At 47.5% G+C, this 17,340-nt stretch overlaps 1 protein-coding gene and 1 pseudogene across 4 annotated transcripts in view; both read right to left on the reverse strand.

Annotated features, from left to right (window-relative positions):
* TANC1 (tetratricopeptide repeat, ankyrin repeat and coiled-coil containing 1) overlaps window positions 1–17,340 on the reverse strand; it is a 226,906-nt gene that overhangs the window by 7,753 nt on the left and 201,813 nt on the right. For all 4 annotated transcript variants that reach the window (XM_055307799.1, XM_055307802.1, XM_055307801.1 and 1 more), the window contains 3 exons: window positions 5,005–5,138; window positions 2,886–3,009; window positions 2,391–2,566 (listed from right to left, as the gene is read on the reverse strand). In XM_055307799.1, the coding sequence (XP_055163774.1) occupies window positions 2,391–2,566; window positions 2,886–3,009; window positions 5,005–5,138 (434 nt within the window). The remainder of the gene's footprint in view (window positions 1–2,390; window positions 2,567–2,885; window positions 3,010–5,004; window positions 5,139–17,340) is intronic.
* Window positions 10,116–11,348, reverse strand: LOC129498492 (chromobox protein homolog 3-like; annotated as a pseudogene).

Genomic DNA, 17,340 nt, shown 5'->3' on the forward strand with positions numbered 1-17,340 from the left:
CTTCTGCAACAGCTCCAGTGAGCTGGCAGGCTACAGCAATGGGCACTTCAGAAACACTCAGATCCACACTGCCTGGGTACAGCAAGCTGGAGAAGCTTGCAGCTTGAAATCAGATAAACCCAATTATAACTCACTTTAAGGCTTAGGAAAGACCCTCAATTATTGGGTATGTAAAGAGGCAAGATTCGAGACCATGGTACATAGACTGATTTGATGTAGTATGAAAGCACTCACTTGAACATACAGAACACAGTGAAAAAAAAAAAAAAACCACTTTGGCTACTCAAATTGTTCTATTCACTAGAAAAGAAGTCTCTAGCCAGCTTAGATTTTCATGTGAATCTGTTAGTCCACCAGGGGTTCAAAATGCCACTAGAGGGATTAATATCCATAATATATAAAGAGTTTCTACAACTCAATAAAAAACCCAAATAGCTCCATTTTAAAGCAAAGGATGTGAAGACATTTCTCAAAAGATGACATAAATGGCCAACAAACATATGAGAAGATGTCCAACATCCCAATCATCAGGGAAATGCAAATGAAACCTACAAGATATCACCTCCTACCATTAAGATGGCTGCTATCGAAAGGAAGGAAGGAAAAAAAAGAAGAAAAAGAAAGGAAAAAGGAAGGAAGGAAGAGAAAGAGAGAAAGAGAAGGAAAGAAGGAAGGAAGGAAGAAAGGAAGGAAGGAAGGAAAAAGAAAAAAGAAAGAAAGAAAGAAAGAAAGAAAGAAAGAAAGAAAGAAAAAAAGAGAAAGAAAGAAAAAAGAGAAAGAAAGAAAAAGAAAGAAGAAAAGAAAGAAAGAAAGAAAAAGTGTTGGAGAGGGTGTGAAGGAACAGGAACCCTTGTACATTGTTGATGGGAATGTAAAATGGTGTGACCGCTCTAGACACAATATGTAGGTTCCTCAAAAAATTAAAAACAGAACTATCGTTTGATCCAGCCATCCCACTTATGGGTACATATCCAAAACAATACAAATAGATTCTGAAGAATTTTCAGGATCTTGAAGATATCTGTGTGCCCATGTTCGTAAGTGCACTATTCATAACAGAGCTGGGAGCAACCCAAATGTTCACTGACAGATGAAATGATTAACACAATGTGACATGCACCTACAATGGAATATTCTTCAGCCTCAGAAAGAAAGGAAATCCCAGACCAAGCTACAACAGGGATGAACCTTGTGGACATTATGCTAAGTGAAATAAACCAGTTACTAAAGGACAAATACTCTAGGACTCCACCTATATGGTGGCTCTCAGGGACTGGAGGAGGAGAGAAATGAGGCCTTCTTTAATGGGTACAAAGTTTCAGTTTTACAGGACAAAGTGTGGACATTGAAGTATACTAACACTATTGAACTCTTAGAAATGGTTAAGATGGTAAATTTTATGTTGTGTTTTTTTTAAAAAAAAAAAAAATTACACTAGAATGCTAAGCTCCTTCCCTGTTCCCTAATGCAGATACACTAGGACCTGGTAAGGTAATATATGCTGAAAAATAAAAGTATAGATATGTGAGGTTTAGTTACACAGCTGTTTTTGAAAATCGACATTAAGTTAAGTACAATTTACACCGTCCAGGAAATTGAGACCATTTAAACCCAATATCACTGCCTTCTAAAAGCATCAAGGCTCAGACGTGCAGGGTGAGGACAACTTCTGCTCCAAGTTCCCCGGCTTCCAACAATGCAGGATCTGTCTTCCCTGGCTAATCTGCACATGAAACATATTTAATTCTTCAAAAATGGTAACTCTCAATAGTCGAACATTCCTTTAACACCTGCTTGGAGCCTGGGACATGGAACCCGACAAAGGCATGGTTTCTGCACGGAAAGACATTTTGTGGTTCTTAGCTTATTCACGTTTTGCCCCTTCTTATCTCATTTAGACTCGGGCATGTGGCAAAGAGATAAACATAGTGCCCTGGGCATTTTATATTATTTCTAGACAATGCCACATCCATTTAAAAACAAGCCAGATAATTATTTCACTAGTAATTTCCTATATACATGGAAAAAGCGATTTTTAAATGTTCTGTACAGGAATCCTATTTATATGGGTTCCTAGAAGAAAATAAAACTACATATGCAAGTGTGTATACATAGTCAATTATGCATCTGCTGTAGACACAGTCTGTAATCGTGTATCTTGAAGGTTTTGAGAGTCTATTAAAATCTTTATACTAAAGTTCTAGAACAGACTGCATGCCACACAATAAGAGAAAAAAATGAAAGCTACAACACAGCACACTCATACACACTGACCACACTCAGACACGGCCTCACACACCCCCCCCCCCCGAGAATGGTTGGGCCCCCGACTTTCTCCGTGGCACAGGCCCGGCGCGCAGGTGGACAGCGCGACCACCCGCGGTACCTACGGTCTCTGCGTCACCGTAGAAGGCGGCCAGGTCCAAGGGTGTGCGGCCATTCTTGTCCGTCTGGTCTATCTCGGCTCCCTCCTCAACCAGAAACCGGACCACCGCTCTGTGACCTTTCAGACAAGCCCAGCTTAAGGCCGAAAGACCTTCTTTGTCCAGAGAAGAAAGGGCAGCACCTGAAAAAACAGCCGGTTCACAGAACATGAAGTCGGTGAGACAAAGCCCAGAAGCAAACGGATTCACATCCGCCAATCCCTGTGCAGACCCGCGGCAAGCAAGCCTAGGAACTCTGGGGCTGGCAAAGCGATCACCACTGTTGACGCTGAGTAATGGGTGTGTATACTCACGACCTATTCTGGTACTTGCCTGTAAATCAGAAAATGACTAACAAAGGGACTTTTCAAACTCGAATCAAAAAGTACGGTCATGGGTCTGGCAAAGCTCTTGGCTTTGTCCATCTGAAAGAAACCTCTGCAGGGGCTCCCATGCTGCTACCTTTGGAAAGGAGGAATTCCACGGTGCTCAAGTGTCCTTCACAAGCGGCCACCATGAGGGGCGTCCGGCCCTGCTTGTCACTTAGGCTCACATCACAGCCGCGGTCCAAAAGCAATCTAACGATCTGAAAGAAACACTTGGAATTACAATCTCTCCGCTCCATTTCAGATCTTGTGCTCTCTACCAAGGGCAGATTTTTCTACACCTAAAAGTAGCAAAGGATTCTCTTCTTCAAATGACTGAGTTGTGGGATTTGTAGGGCTTGTGAAATCTTTCCATTGTATTCCTCTGAATAGAATCTTCTTGCAAATATATATTCTTTTTCTGACCTGCCCAATTCATTACTATACCTATAAAACACACACACACAAGGCATAACCGGGCACGGAAAGGGGAGATTCCCAAGCACAATCAGGCAGTGACCAGACAGCCACAACGGGGCATATGGGATAAGTGAGCAAAAGGCAAGGAGGGGACAGAGGTCACGGGCCCCGTGGTGGTGTAGCAGCTACACCCCGTAGGAGGCACGGGCTGCAGGAAAGCATTCACCCACCCCACACCCCCAAGCAATCTGCTTTTCTAAGCTTCAGGGCTTAGTGGATGGCTTGACCTTCACAGCAGGCAGTTTTTAGCAAAGCTTCCTGGAAGAGATTCCCAGCCTCAGGACTGTGCCTTCAACCAGCGCACGGTGAAAAGGCTGGCAAACAAAATCAAAGAGCCAGAGAGGCGCCTCATACGACTACCTTCCCAGTGTGAGGGGCTTTATGTAGGGGGTGGGCCACAGTCTCCAGCCCTCTGGCACGGTGTTTGGTACATGGCCTCAACAACTAAAGGTGGCATATTCCCATTGCTTTCTTGTTCTTGATACACTGACAAAAGCTTTCCAAACCTCACCATGACTTAGGAATATTGAGACCAGGAGAGAGGATTAGCAAGGGCATCATACGGTGTGAGGGTCACAGGGAGCAGATGGCAGAAACCAAGCTCATGGAAATGGAACTGAAAAGCCAAAATCTTCGTGGTGAGCGCTTGTAGCTCCTAACAATGGGACTAGCAAGAGGGAGTCACGTGATTCCATGATGTAAAATTGGGTCTAGAAAATTCTTCCTATGATAGATGTGGTAAGATCCGTTTTTTGTTTGTAGCTTGTGTGGAACCTGATGCCAGGCATGGCGTAGAGTCCATGGCCACTGTTCACAAAATGAATGAATGTCTGAAGTCTCAAGGATCCCCTGTTCCCTTGAATTAAGGCAACAACAGGTAACTCCCTAGTAAAAGAAACCAGCCAGATGGGGCGCCTGGGTGGCTCAGTCGGTTAAGCATCCAACTCTTGGTTTTGGCTCAGGTTGTGATCTCAGGGTCCTGGGATCGAGCCACACATTGGGCTCTGCACGCAGCAGGGAGTCTGCTTGAAAGTCTCTGTCCCCCTCTGCCCCTCATGCTGTGCTCTAATAAATATGTCTAGAAGGAGAGAAAGAAACAAACAAACCAGCCTGAATCACAGGGTTGGAGAAGAGAGAAAATGTTTTCTTTTTTCTTTTTAAGATTTATTTGAGGGAGGAAGAGTGTCATGTACACATGAGGGCAGTGGGGGGAGGGGGTAGAGGGCGGGGGTGAGAGTCTCAAGCACAGAACCCAACATGAGGCTCAAATCCCATGACCTTGAGATCATGACCTAAACTGAAACCCACTGGACACCTAAGCAATTGTACCACCAAGGTGTCCCCAAGGTTTCCTTTTCTAGAGAGCACAACAGACACACTCTTCCTCCCAGTACGCTGGACAAATGGGTCACACAATCACGACAACAGGTGTGTCACAGCAAGTCTTCTGTTACCATGACAGGGCCCCCCCGCTCCACTTCCCTCGCTGGGTACAAGGAAGCAGGTCTCGGCCTCTGACGGCCCCCAGCCTTGCTCCCAGTTACCAGCCTACAACGGCAGGCTGTGCTTGCCTGTCAGACGTTTGTGGTTATGGAGCAGAACTGACGGCACAAGCAGAAGCCAAGTACAAGGAAAAGCCAGGGCTCAGAGGAGCCGCACTGGCCCCAGGGCAGATGGGCAATAGTGAACTCTATCCCACTCATCGTTTCCGAGGCCTTCCGGGGCTCACCCAGTACCTGCCAATGCCCCTGGCGTGCTGCACAGAACAGAGGTGGGACCCCTCTCCTGTTGGTCCGGGACACAGCGGCTCCGTGCTCCAGCAGCAGCTCGCACACCTCCAGCTTGCCTCTTCCGGCAGCGGCTGTCAGGGCTGGGGGAAGGCCACAGGGAGGGGAGTCCATTAGTGTGGGGTGGCTAATGGTGGCCACAAATTCTCACATGACCCTCCCACGGACAGGGAGGCGGTTGTGCATCCTCTCCCACCTCTCTGAATCCACCCAGGCTCTGTGACGGCTTTGACCAATAGAACACACAAGAGATGATGACAGGCCAGCGTCTGGGCCAAGTCCTGAGACAGGCAACTTGTGCTTCTCCCTGGAACATTCATGCTTGGAACCCAGCCGCCACAGCGGGAGGCAGCCCAAGCAGCCCTGCAGTGATACACTCACGGGGAGGAGAACCTAGGCCCGGGTGTGGTTCGCAGTCCAGGTGAGCGCTGCGCAGCCAGCCAGCAGCCATCCGGCAAGCAGGTGTGCGCACCATCCTGGTAACGGATCCCCACACAGTCTGGCTACACCAGGTAAAGCAGGTGAGCAGACGTGAGCCATGCCTGCCAAGTCCAGTAGATTCAGGAGCCACTATATTTTTGTTTTATTGTTTTGTTTTTTTGGTTGTTTTCTCCCCATGGTAAGAGAACCAGAATATAGCTCAACACACATGCATCGATCAGAATTATGATCCAGTCCAGCCTCTTCCCTTAAAGGCATAAATTTCAATCAACAAGATCTAGCAATTGCTGATGGAGTCAAGGGCATATCAAATCATTCCTGTCCTTATGGAGTTTGGAATCTCTGTAACCAGTCAAGATTCTGAATCAAGAATGTCAAGAAAGCAAGAAAAGTGGATCAGATTCTAGGGGGTCTTGAGTGCTCAGGGGAACAGCCCAGTGAGACTCTGAGCAGTGAGTGGCCCGCTGGCAGCAGCAGGTTCTGGGGAAGTCAGCCGAGGATAAAACAAAAACAGCATGGAAGGAAAGAGAATACTCAAAAATGCTCTCACGAGGCCCTCACATCAATGACTATGCCTCCCCACCCCCAGGTCATGATGCTTGATGGGGCTGGTGGAAAGAGGGGTTGAGTTACAAGCGGGTCCTCTGCTATATGCCACTTGTGTCATCATCTAGGAGAAAGGACAGTCATACATTTTGGGGACAATCCCAGGCCAGGATGACAAGCTTCAGTGGAGAAAAGGACAGGAAGGGGCTCTGGTGGGACGGTGACACCACAGGAAGGAGCATGTATGATACTGATGAGGAGGGAGGGAGCGAGAGCGATGCTGTAGCTCTGTTCCTGCTGCCCGCCTGGGACAATTCTGTTTTTGTTTTTTAAAGATTGTATGGATTTATTCATGGGAGACACAGGGAGAGAGGCAGAGGCCCGGGCGGAGGGAGAAGCAGGCTCCTTGCAGGGAGCCCAACGCGGGACTCGATCCCGGGAGCAGGACCTGAGCCGGAGGCAGACACACAGCCGCTGAGCCACCAGGCGTCCCCAATTTTGTTTTTATTTATTATTTTTTTTTACCAATTTTGGTTTTTAAATGCAGCCTCAGACTTCCAGTCTTCTAGCTCCCAGAATAGACCGGGTGCTGCTACTAGTCAGGGGGACACCTCGGCATGAAAATGGGGGAAACGCAGGACTAGGCCCTCACAGGAGGCAAAGTGCAAACGCCGCCGAGGAACTTAGGAAGAGGCCCCAGGTGACCCAGGTGACGGAGCGATGGGCGCACCCCCACGCCGCCGGGCGCCCTCTGGTCCCCGAGGTGCGCTCAGAGCAGCCGCGGCCGTCACCAGGACCTGCGTCTACAGGTCACGCCACCCCAGCAGCGGGGCGCCGAGCATAGGGACAAGTGACACGCGGTGACACGAAGCACCGCCGTCCCGACTCGGCGCAGTCCGAAGAGGCAAAGCACACAGGGAGGCAGGGCGCCGCGGCCAGAGCAGACACAGCGCCCACGGCGCCTCCGGGGCCTCACGCCCAGGGGAGCCCATGGGAGCCCAGGGAGGAGCCCAGGGGAGCCCAGGGGGGAGCCCACGGGAGCACAGGGCTCACAGGCCCCGCCTTCCACATGCACTCCCGTCCCTGCGTCCCCCTCAGACCCACCGCGGACAGCCAGCTGGACCCACGGCAGCCTGCCAGCCTGGCCACAGCTCAACCCCCAGGAGCCGCACAAGCACAAGAACGTGAGCCTGATCTCCCGGACAGAGGGCAGTTCCTCTGGGAAACAAGGAGCGCCCCTCACACGGTCCCGGGACGCAGTACCGTCACCTCCGCCTCGGGCCCAGGGACGGCCTGGGCCGGGAAAGTGAGGAAAGTGGCAGGACCGTGAGCAAATGTGCCAGGCTGTCCCCCCCCACTGCTGCTCCTCTGCCACCCTCCTCCAGGTAGGGGTCACCCCCCCCACCTCAGGGGCCCGCAGCGACTGGAGGACAAACAAAGGAGGGGACCAGCACACACAGGGCAGCCAGGCACACGACCAGCGCCACGCAGGACGCCCTGCGAGGGACAGACTGGCGCCTGGGCGGCTGATGGGTCCGACACGGACACTCCACGAGCTCCTGTTTGGCAAACAAGCTCCACGGTGTCGGTGCAGCTCAGCGAATCTCGGCAGCGCGGCACATCGGAACGGACAGCCTGGCACTAAAACTGGGGCCGGCGCTCGACGGAAGGCCGCAGCCGGGGCAGCTGGGCAGCAGAGGAGAGCGCCGCCGGGCGGGCCTGGCGTTGGGGCTGGGTTCCCGGCCCTCCCCTCTCCCTTACAACCGGACGAGCCGAGCCTCCGGTGAGCAACCTCCTTCGGAGAGGAGAGCGCACCCAGCAGCAGCGGCGAGGGGGCCACACGCAGTCCACTCCCGCACACCAAGGCCTAGCGAGGCGCTCCGTCTCCCAGGGCCGCAGACCGACAGCACCTGGGTCCCTTCTACCCGAGAGGGGATTTTTGCCCTCCTAGCTCAAAACCCGAGGCCAGAGGGCACCTGAGGCTCCAGCAGCCGCAGACCTGAGGACACCGCATTCAGAAACAAGCACGACTGTTCCAGTCAGCTACACACTTGATCATCGGGCAAGACGCGGCTCAGGAATGCCAGCTCTTCCGCTGGAAAGGCTGACCCCCGAGCTGACCCCAGACTCACTAGGAGAAAAGGGGCGGAAGGGAGGAGGCAGCAGCAGTGGGCGCCCTGGCAGGGAGGCAATGCCTGTCCCCTCTGGCCAATGGAATCTGGAGATGAAGGCAAAAAAAGACCTGGCATGAGACGGAGACTCTAAAATCAATGTGAACACATGGTACTTTCTAGGACTCAAATTGGGGACGATTTCGTTCACTCGCAAATTCCTTAACAAGATGGCATTTTTCTAATTAAATTCCCTCGAAAGCATCGATCATCTGACGATCCTGAATAAATGTACTCGGCAAAACTGTCCTGTTCTCAGAGCAGGAGATTTGTCACAACAGATGTTCATTTTAAGAGAACCCAATTGACTCTCAATGATACGAACTTATTGAAAACATCAGATACGGTTCTTTGTAAAATGGATCATTTGCAGGCATCTTTGACATATTCACGTTCTGGGGGCAAAGGTCTCATTTATAAAAACTGTCAACTTGCCAGAACACAGTCATTCGGTAAACAGGGCTGTCTGTAACATTTTATGGCAGACCGGGCACAGGATGGCCGGCCTGAGGGTTTGAACAATGGATGGTTACTGCCCTCCCCCCACCTCCGCCCACAAAGCTTTAGTCCCTAAATTTAGAGACTTTGAGAGAAGGGTGACAGGTCAGTGCACACAGAGGTTCCCACTTCCAGAAAGCAACCTTTTTTTTGTTTTCACTTAAAGGAATATAAAACTATTTATTGACCACTATTTACCAGTATTTACAATAAAGTAAACAATATACAGTTGGATAACATCCTGACTACAAAGTTATTGTTTTTCCTGGTTTCTGCTTAACCAGTAATTCAAATACTGAGAAGATTGAACCTACGTGTCAGGAATGAGTTGGGGCGAAGAAAAAACATGCAGGTCAAGAATTTGGGTTATAGAAGTCTGTCCACCCATTTATTCCAGCAGGTGCTAAATTGCCAACATTTCTAACCACCTGGTTATGATTAGGTTTCCATGAACAAAGTCTTAGACACTCCACGAATCATGACCTTTTAGTCAATACAGCACAAGGATTTTCAACTTCTTGAAAAGAAATAGTTCACTAAAAGGAACCTTTAAATGTCCATTTAACTAAGTTTTGCTTACCTAATTAAAGTACACCAAAACTTGTCTAGTTTTGCCCTTTGGGTGGGGAGGTTGATGGTGCTGATTAAAATTTTCCTTTCAGGGATCTTGCAAATAAACTTGCATTTATATGACTGTAACTAGAGATATGGATTCTGATATGGCAGCTTTTAAATTGTCCAATTTAAACTCTTTACATTATATTTAAATTGTCCAATTAATTACAAAATTTGAAAGGTTAAAGCTTCAGGAAAAATTTCAATGTAACTTTAAGTGATTTATCTCTTAAGTTGCTGAAAATGATAGCATCCCAGAAACATGGGCTTATCCATGGTTATAAAATGCTGCTTTTGTTTTGGTGAATGTTTCAAAAATAATGAAAAGAAAACCATTTATGTATGTACTTTTAAAAGTATACACACAAAAAGGCCCTAAATAAACAAAAAACCCAGAATGGTCCTTAGGCATATAGGAGTTAAACACAAATTCTGACTGAGTAACAACTATGAAGATTTCCCCCAACATTTAGAAAAGGTGTTCTCTAACGCAGGGGATAATATGCCATGGTCTCATATATTCTTTTCTGATAAAGGAAACGACTACAGAAAGCTTTTATTTGTTCAAAGTGACCAGTGCTATTGATGCAAAAAACCCCAACAACTCCCTCAATTCTACTTCAAACATATCAAACTTTTCTTTAGAATGTTATTTCTTCACACTGATAAATCAAAAAACAAAGACCCAGATTTTATTTATAAATATATAAATATGTATATATTTATACATATATAAAATATATATATATTCCACATATATATACATATATATACACACACACACACATACACATAAAGCAACGCAAACAATTACTGAGCCTCATCTTCTGGACAAGAATGCCAAGTTAGTCTCTCTTCATAAAATGCAATTACAATTTGAGGACACTTCTTATTTGCCTCTTTTGCCAGCCCCAAGTCTGCCTCATCTGAATCTTTCCATTTCATGAGAAATGAATTCTCCACTGCCGTCTGTGGCACCAATTATTTTGTTCAGGATCAAGACCTCTGGCAAAGCCTCTTGGTTGATCAGCAGCATCTCTTTCCTTCTTTGATTGGCTATCATCAGATTTGCTGTCAGATAAAGATTTTCTTTTTGTACCATCTTTTTCTTTACTAGCTTTTTGAGAATTAAGAAGTGCAATTTAATTGTCTTCAGGTTCCCAAGTATTGTCAGCACCTGTAAACCCCTTCCACTTGAGGAGATACTCCACCTTCCCATTCACTACACGGCGGTCCAGTACTTTTTCCACCACAAATTCTTCAGGCTCTGCCTCTTCTACTTTTTTACTCTTTCCATCCTGTTTCTTTCCCATTTTTTGCATTTTTTGCAATGTAGTTTTGTTGGAGGCCATTTTTTATTGCAGACTTGAAAAGCTATCATTCACCGCCTCAGAGCTGCTCGGGATCCTGGGTCTGCGGCGTCTCCACAACCTTCTCGTACATTCGTTACCCACAGGGTGCCCACGGGATGCCCATGCCGCCCCCCAGGCCAGAGCACAAGAGCACAGTGCGCTGTACCTGCAGAGGGGCAGCGCTGCCGCCGAGCTGAGAGCAGACGTGGACCAAGTGGCTGGTACACTTACGTTTATTGGTGCACTTGGTTTACTGATATATTGGCTTTTCTACCTTTTATAGAAATGAGACTAAGAGTAAAAAGATGAAAAGTGCCAACATTAGTTAAGAGACAACAAGATTCTCATAAATGCCCTCTAGTTGCAACCAAGATGGAAACCATGGGATGCGCCAGAGGCAGCCTGACCCTCAACTGGAGGCTCACTGGACAAGCCCCACTCAACTGTAAAGGAGGAGAGCGCAAGTAGAGCGCGCACGGGAAATGCTGGAAAACGCTCAGCTATTTTATCTGAAAGGTAAACTGTAATTAGGAATTTTAGGATTCCTTAAAAACTTTTTGAGAATGGCAGCCCCTTTCCCTTGTTTCCCAACAACTGACCGATTATGATATTATGAGGGGGCCTGCCCCACGTCCCCCCGCCCCTGCATTTGGCCTTGTTGTCCTCGGAGTCTGGGCTGTGGACGGGCTGGCCCCACATCCTCTGCCTCAAACAAGAGCTAGGCAATGCCCCCTCCTCCACCTTCTAGGAATGCAGCTAAGATTTATGAAAGTCAAATCTCCCGGCCCTGCTTTTTGTCAGGCATTTGCTTCCATCATTGAGGAGGAGGGAGGGCTTCTGTTCAGAGAACAACTCCCCGGCAGCTATAAATTCTTCATCTCCACAGAGACCAGGTGGTTATTTGATCTAATCCTCAACAAGGTAAAGGGTAAAATGAAACACGATAAAGATTACTCTTACTGAAAAATATCACTGCATTGGGAGACGAAGCCCTGCCAAGCTTCTGGCACCCCCAATCTTGAACAAAGCCCTGCCGGGTGGGCTCGGCAGCCAGCACTGGCCAAACGCTCCAGCGGCCTCCTAAGTCGTTGCTGGGAACACCATCCTGGTCCTGCCCCTGCCCTAGTGTTCTCTGCTTGCCAGAAGTCTCCCTGGAGGGCCTGTGGCAGCTGGGGTGGAGGGGAGGGCATCTGTGTTACCAGGCAACAGGTGGTAACTGAGCATCACACACACACCGCTGCCGCCCCAGCACATGGTCCCGGCTCGCAGTGAGCTACCTATGGAGGTTAAAACAAGGCAGAAAGCAAATCTGAGGAGCCAGGATGCTCTTGACATGTCACAAGTTCTGTATAAACACACTGCTGGTCCCCGTGCGAGGACTATCAGGAACCTCAAGTTGCCAAGGAATTCAATTAAGGAAACAAAATGTACAATCACCACGAAACAGGACTTCACATGTAACCGAAATCCATTTCCATCCCTCATACCTGCAAAATAATTGCAAAGTAACTAAGATTCTATCACTTAAACATTCATTTCAATAATCAAGACCCAAAGTACAACTAAGTGACATTAAATATTAACAATCAATTTCTCACAACCCTGGCGGCATATTGTATCTCTGAACCCTTATAACTGCCGAGCTCTGGCTAAAATACTGTGGGTGAGAGTTTTTATTTCATCTTGACAATAATCCTTTGAATTAGAGGACTGTTAGGTCCATTTTATTAAGGTGAAGGAACCAGAGCCAATCAGTATCGGTCAGGAATTAAGCCCAAACAGTTGAATGAACCTGGGTCCACACTTTCAAACTAGGAAGACCCTGACATATTTTAATATCATACAATGACGCCTATAAAATGCTTCCTACACTGACACTTCATGGCCCTTCTAAATTCATAAATTCATTTAATACACAACATAATTTTTTAAATTTTATTTATTCATGAGAGAGAGAGAGAGAAACAGAGACACAGGCAGAGGGAGAAGCAGGCTCCATGAAGGGAGCCCAACGTGGGACTTGATCCCAGGTCTCCAGGACCAGGCCCTGGGCTGAAGGCGGCGCTAAACCGCTGAGCCACCCAGGCTGCCCTACACAACATAATTTTACAAAGTATCACTCATCCTAATTTTACAGAGAAGGAAAATAAGGCTCAGAGAAGTTCAACAGCTTGCCGAAGTCACACAGCCAGTGGAAGGCTAACCGCTAACTCCAATGCTGCTGCCTCCAGGAAGTCACCTTTAAAAATATCCAATTAATCAAAGAGACCATGAATGCTATGAATGTTGTTGTAGAGCAAGAGTGCCAGAAAGCACTTTTCTCCTCAGGAAGAATTGTTAAGTTTTCTTCCACAGACAATAAGAATAATCTACAATGACTGTGTTCCTTCCAAACTCTGGTCACATGGCATCCTAAGGCCAAAACAGCTCGATTTAGTAAACATTCAGGAATCCCGTGCTGTTCCCCTTGTCCTATTCCTGACTTTAGTTTTTTCTATTCTTTCATGTATTATTTCAAATAAGCCTCTTCAAATCCTTTGAGGAATAATGGGGACTATAAATAACAAATTCAATTTAAGAACAATTTCCTAAAACATGGACAACATAAATCACATTTCATACAGACTTTGTTCTAAAAAATCTATCAGAAGAACACAGCTTTTAACAGCTGTCACTTCTAAAGTATGCAGAGAATGCTCACATTTTGTGATAGATCCTCTTACACACCAAATTATTTCAGGCATGTATAATGTGTGGTTCTTCTCTCCTTAACGGGCTGGGAATGCGGGGAGGACAGTTATGTGCAGGACTCCATGCAGGGAGTCAGGGTTAAAGGGGGCATTTCCACAGAATCTTTTTTTTTTCTCCTAAAGATTTTATTGAAAAAAAAAAAAGATTGTATTTTTTTATTTGAGACAGAGAGTGACAGCATGAGCTAGGGGAGGAGCAGAGGGAGACGGAGAAGCAGGCCCCTTGCTGAGCAGGGAGTCCATCCTAGGGCCCTGGGATCAGGACCTGAGCCGTAATCAAGAGCTGGACACTTAAACCGACTGAACCACCCAGGCGCCCCTCCACAGAAACATTCTATACAAATTCACGTTCATCTAGAAGGAAAGAAGCAAGGAAGGAAGGGATTCAAATATTCCAGTAAGGATTTGAAAGAAACAGGGGCACCTGGGTGGCTCAGCAGTTGAGCATCTGCCTTCAGCTCAGGGCATGATCTCTGGTCCTGGGACTAAGTCCCACATCGGGCTCCCTGTATGGAGCCTGCTTCTCCCTCTGCCTGTGTCTCTGCCTCTCTCTATCTCTCTGTCTCTCTCATGAATAAATAAATAAAATCTTATAAAAAAATTTTGAAAGAAACAACTATGATTTTTCTGTGGAAGTGCACACGAACCAAGGATAGTCCTTCTAGGAGTGAAAGAACAGGCAACTGTAGGTGAAGATGCTGTAAGCTACCTGAATGCAGATGAGTACAAGTTTTAATGCTGGAAGCAGGATTTTTTTGTTTTTATAGAACAGTTTGGAACTACTCACAAGAAGGGTGGACTCCACACCCAGCAAAAGCAACATTTTGCAAGTGGTGAACAGAATTCCGGCAAGTGGTCAAGCTACCAGTTCATCTGCACCTGAGATACACCCTGTGGGCTTTCATCACGCCCCAGGCCTCCCCCCCACCTGCGGGCACACCCAGGTCAGCTGATTTCTGTGTCCTGTCAGTGGAGAGGAATGGATCTCCACGCTCATGCCAGGGGAAACCTTCTGCTAGAGCCAGAAGACGACAGGGTAGAGACAAACTCGCCCCCTTAGTTCTTACCCTAAATCTCTACTTTAGGGCGACCTTCATGTCCACTTCCTTCCTGCCAGAGCCTGGGCTGGCCTCTCCTCCAGTGTCCTACATTACCCTGCTTTGTCCTTCCCCTTACAGGATCCTAGGTCATCCCACCCACCTCCTCTCCTATACCATCCAGGATCCTGGATTACCACCCTCATCCTGGGCTATCCCCTCCCCGCACCCACTAGGGTCCTGGGTTATCCCTCTGGTCATGCTTTTAGGTCAAAAACAATCAAGAATTTCTATCTTTGTTTGGACTGACAAAATCTGAATTTCCACTAATCTTATGCACTTCCTTAAACATTAGGAGAGAGGAATGCCTTGACAAGGATTTTCCCAGCAACAGCCCTGGTAGGAGTCTCAGGATCTCCAAAAATGGACTCTTGTAGGTGTACAATAGCAAGTCGCTTCACTTTTCTCGACAGGATACATTTAGAAAAAGTCCTTGACACTAATTCTCCACATGCCCAAATAAGCAATGGACAAAGGCTTTTCCTTCCAGTCTCTCAGCTGAAAATCTGCTCTGAGATGTCCATACAGACGCAAATGCCAAAATCAACCCACTAAGTTTAAATTTACTCTAAATTGGTACCAAGTAATAAGCCCTCCTCTCCCTAAAAAAATGTCAAGTAAAATTTGAATGAACAAAAGGTCATTTTTTAAACCAACAAGAAGGCATCCTGTTCCCTGGGGTGTATGCACCTTATTTGGGGGCAGCCTTGAGTATAAGCTCAGCTGTCCATGGCCTGGGGCCACCAATGATTCAGAGCTCAAGGTCACCCCACCTCCCGGAGGGTGGGCAGAGCCACAGAGCAGGAAATTAAAGCAGTTCCAGGGAGACAAGAGGGAAACTTGGAAAACATCGACGATGCAGTACAACTCATTACCCAGCTTCATGGTCCAGTAAGGGAAACAGGTGTGAGTAGCCCCTCCCCCTAAGCACACACCTCCCCCCCCAGCCCCCGCAGCTGACAGGGCTAGAACTGCGATTCAGGGTCCAGAGGCAGCCAGGCCCTACCCAGAATTCTGTCCAGAATTAAGAGAATAGGGAGCTGTGATTAGTACACATCCTGAACTGAACTGCCCCAACCTGCCAGGATAAAGGAGGGCCATGGAGCTGAATAATATACTCCACGTACAGTGGAGGAGAGTCATGTCTTAGAAAGAAAGGCAAATAAGGGGTTTTTAACAGTTTTGGCATTAAAAAGCCATAGTGTTTATAATGACTAAACTTCTTTAGAAAGTATTTACCAACTAAAGTATTTCACCAACTGAAATAGCAAGAGCAACAACTCTTAAGATTTTATTTGAGAGAGACATTAAATGAGAAAGAGAGAGAGAGAGGATGTGTGCAAGAGAGACAATGCAAGAGGGAGCACAAGCAAGGGAAGGGCAGAGGGAGAAGCAGAGCAGGGAGCCTGATGTAAGACTCCATCCCAGGACTCCAGGATCATGACCTGAGCCGAAGGTAGATCCTTAACCCAGTGAACCGCCCAGGTGCCCCGAGACAGCACTTTACAGGAAGGATTTCAGCCAGACTTCTTACTTCGCATGACAGGGCACTCCCTTGAAGAAATTAGGGGAGGGGAGCCCTGGAAGCAGTCAGCTGACAGGCACAACAGCATCCTGTCTGGGCATGAAGCCCAAGGCCTCAGGCCTATTAACAGACCAGCGAGAAAGCTGTAGGAAGGATTTCTGAGGGAACACCGGTGAGAGCACCCTGGGTGAGCAGTCAAGCTGGTGGTACAAGGAGGAAGTCGCCACAGACACCATGGTGGGCTGGCGTGGGCCATTCTGTGTCTCAGCTATGCCCACACCATGTCTGGTAGCTAACAGCTGTGCGCCCAAAGATTCAAGCCAGCACCCAACTCTGACCTCAGCACACGTGCAGCACGGTGACTGGGACCAGAGCTTTTAAGCCAGCCTGGAATCCAGCAGGACATGACCTGTGCGATGAGAGCCACAAAGAAACTGCAAGATCAGGGCCTTATGAGCAATAGACTCCTTAGACCTCTCCCGCCCCAACAACAAAATTTCTCCCAAGTTATTCTGCAAGGTTACTGTCCCCTACCCTAAAAACTCTTTGCTTTTGCTTTCCTTAAACTCACTTGTTCACTCAGCTGACACCCAAGTGACAAGCACCAGACTAGACTGGTGGCTAGTGGCTCCCAGGCTGGGGAGCAGAGTATATTTCCAACATCACAGAAAGTTCTGTTGGGCGACACTGGAATAAATAATCGCTGTTCACATAGGTGAGCACAAGAGACAGGGAGATGTCTGCCCTCTTAAAGACCACAACTGGGACGCCTGGGTGGCTCAGTGGTGGAGTGTCTGCCTTTGGCTCAGGCTCGATCCCCGAGTCCTGGGATCAAGTCCCACATCGGGCTCCCTGCATGCAGCCTGCTTCTCCTTCTGCCTGTGTCTCTGCCTCTCTCTGTGTCTCTCATGAATAAAGATCTTAAAAAAAAAAAAAAAAAACACAATTTGGGGCAAACAACGTTTGATGTTGATAATCAACATCAACAATCAAATTTATAAATAACTGCAAAGTGAACCAAAGGAATCAGGGGTGGAGATGGCTCTGCTTCCAAGACAGGCACATTTGCACATAAAATGACAAAGGCTGAAATAGAAGGGCCTCTGTTTCCCTACAAAGAACATGAAATTCTGACCCAAAACCCAGAGAGCAGGCTCATAGGCTTGAGAGTTGCCTGCAAACTTGGAAACACAGCTCCTCTGACAATTTGCAATAGTATGAGGTCACCAGTGAGGCATCTCTGATCACTTGAGTGGGCTAATTCACAACAAACACAGATACGGAAACAGT

This window comes from Nyctereutes procyonoides, unplaced genomic scaffold (genome assembly GCF_905146905.1).
Source record: "Nyctereutes procyonoides isolate TBG_1078 unplaced genomic scaffold, NYPRO_anot_genome, whole genome shotgun sequence".
In the NCBI taxonomy this organism is placed as follows: domain Eukaryota; kingdom Metazoa; phylum Chordata; class Mammalia; order Carnivora; family Canidae; genus Nyctereutes; species Nyctereutes procyonoides.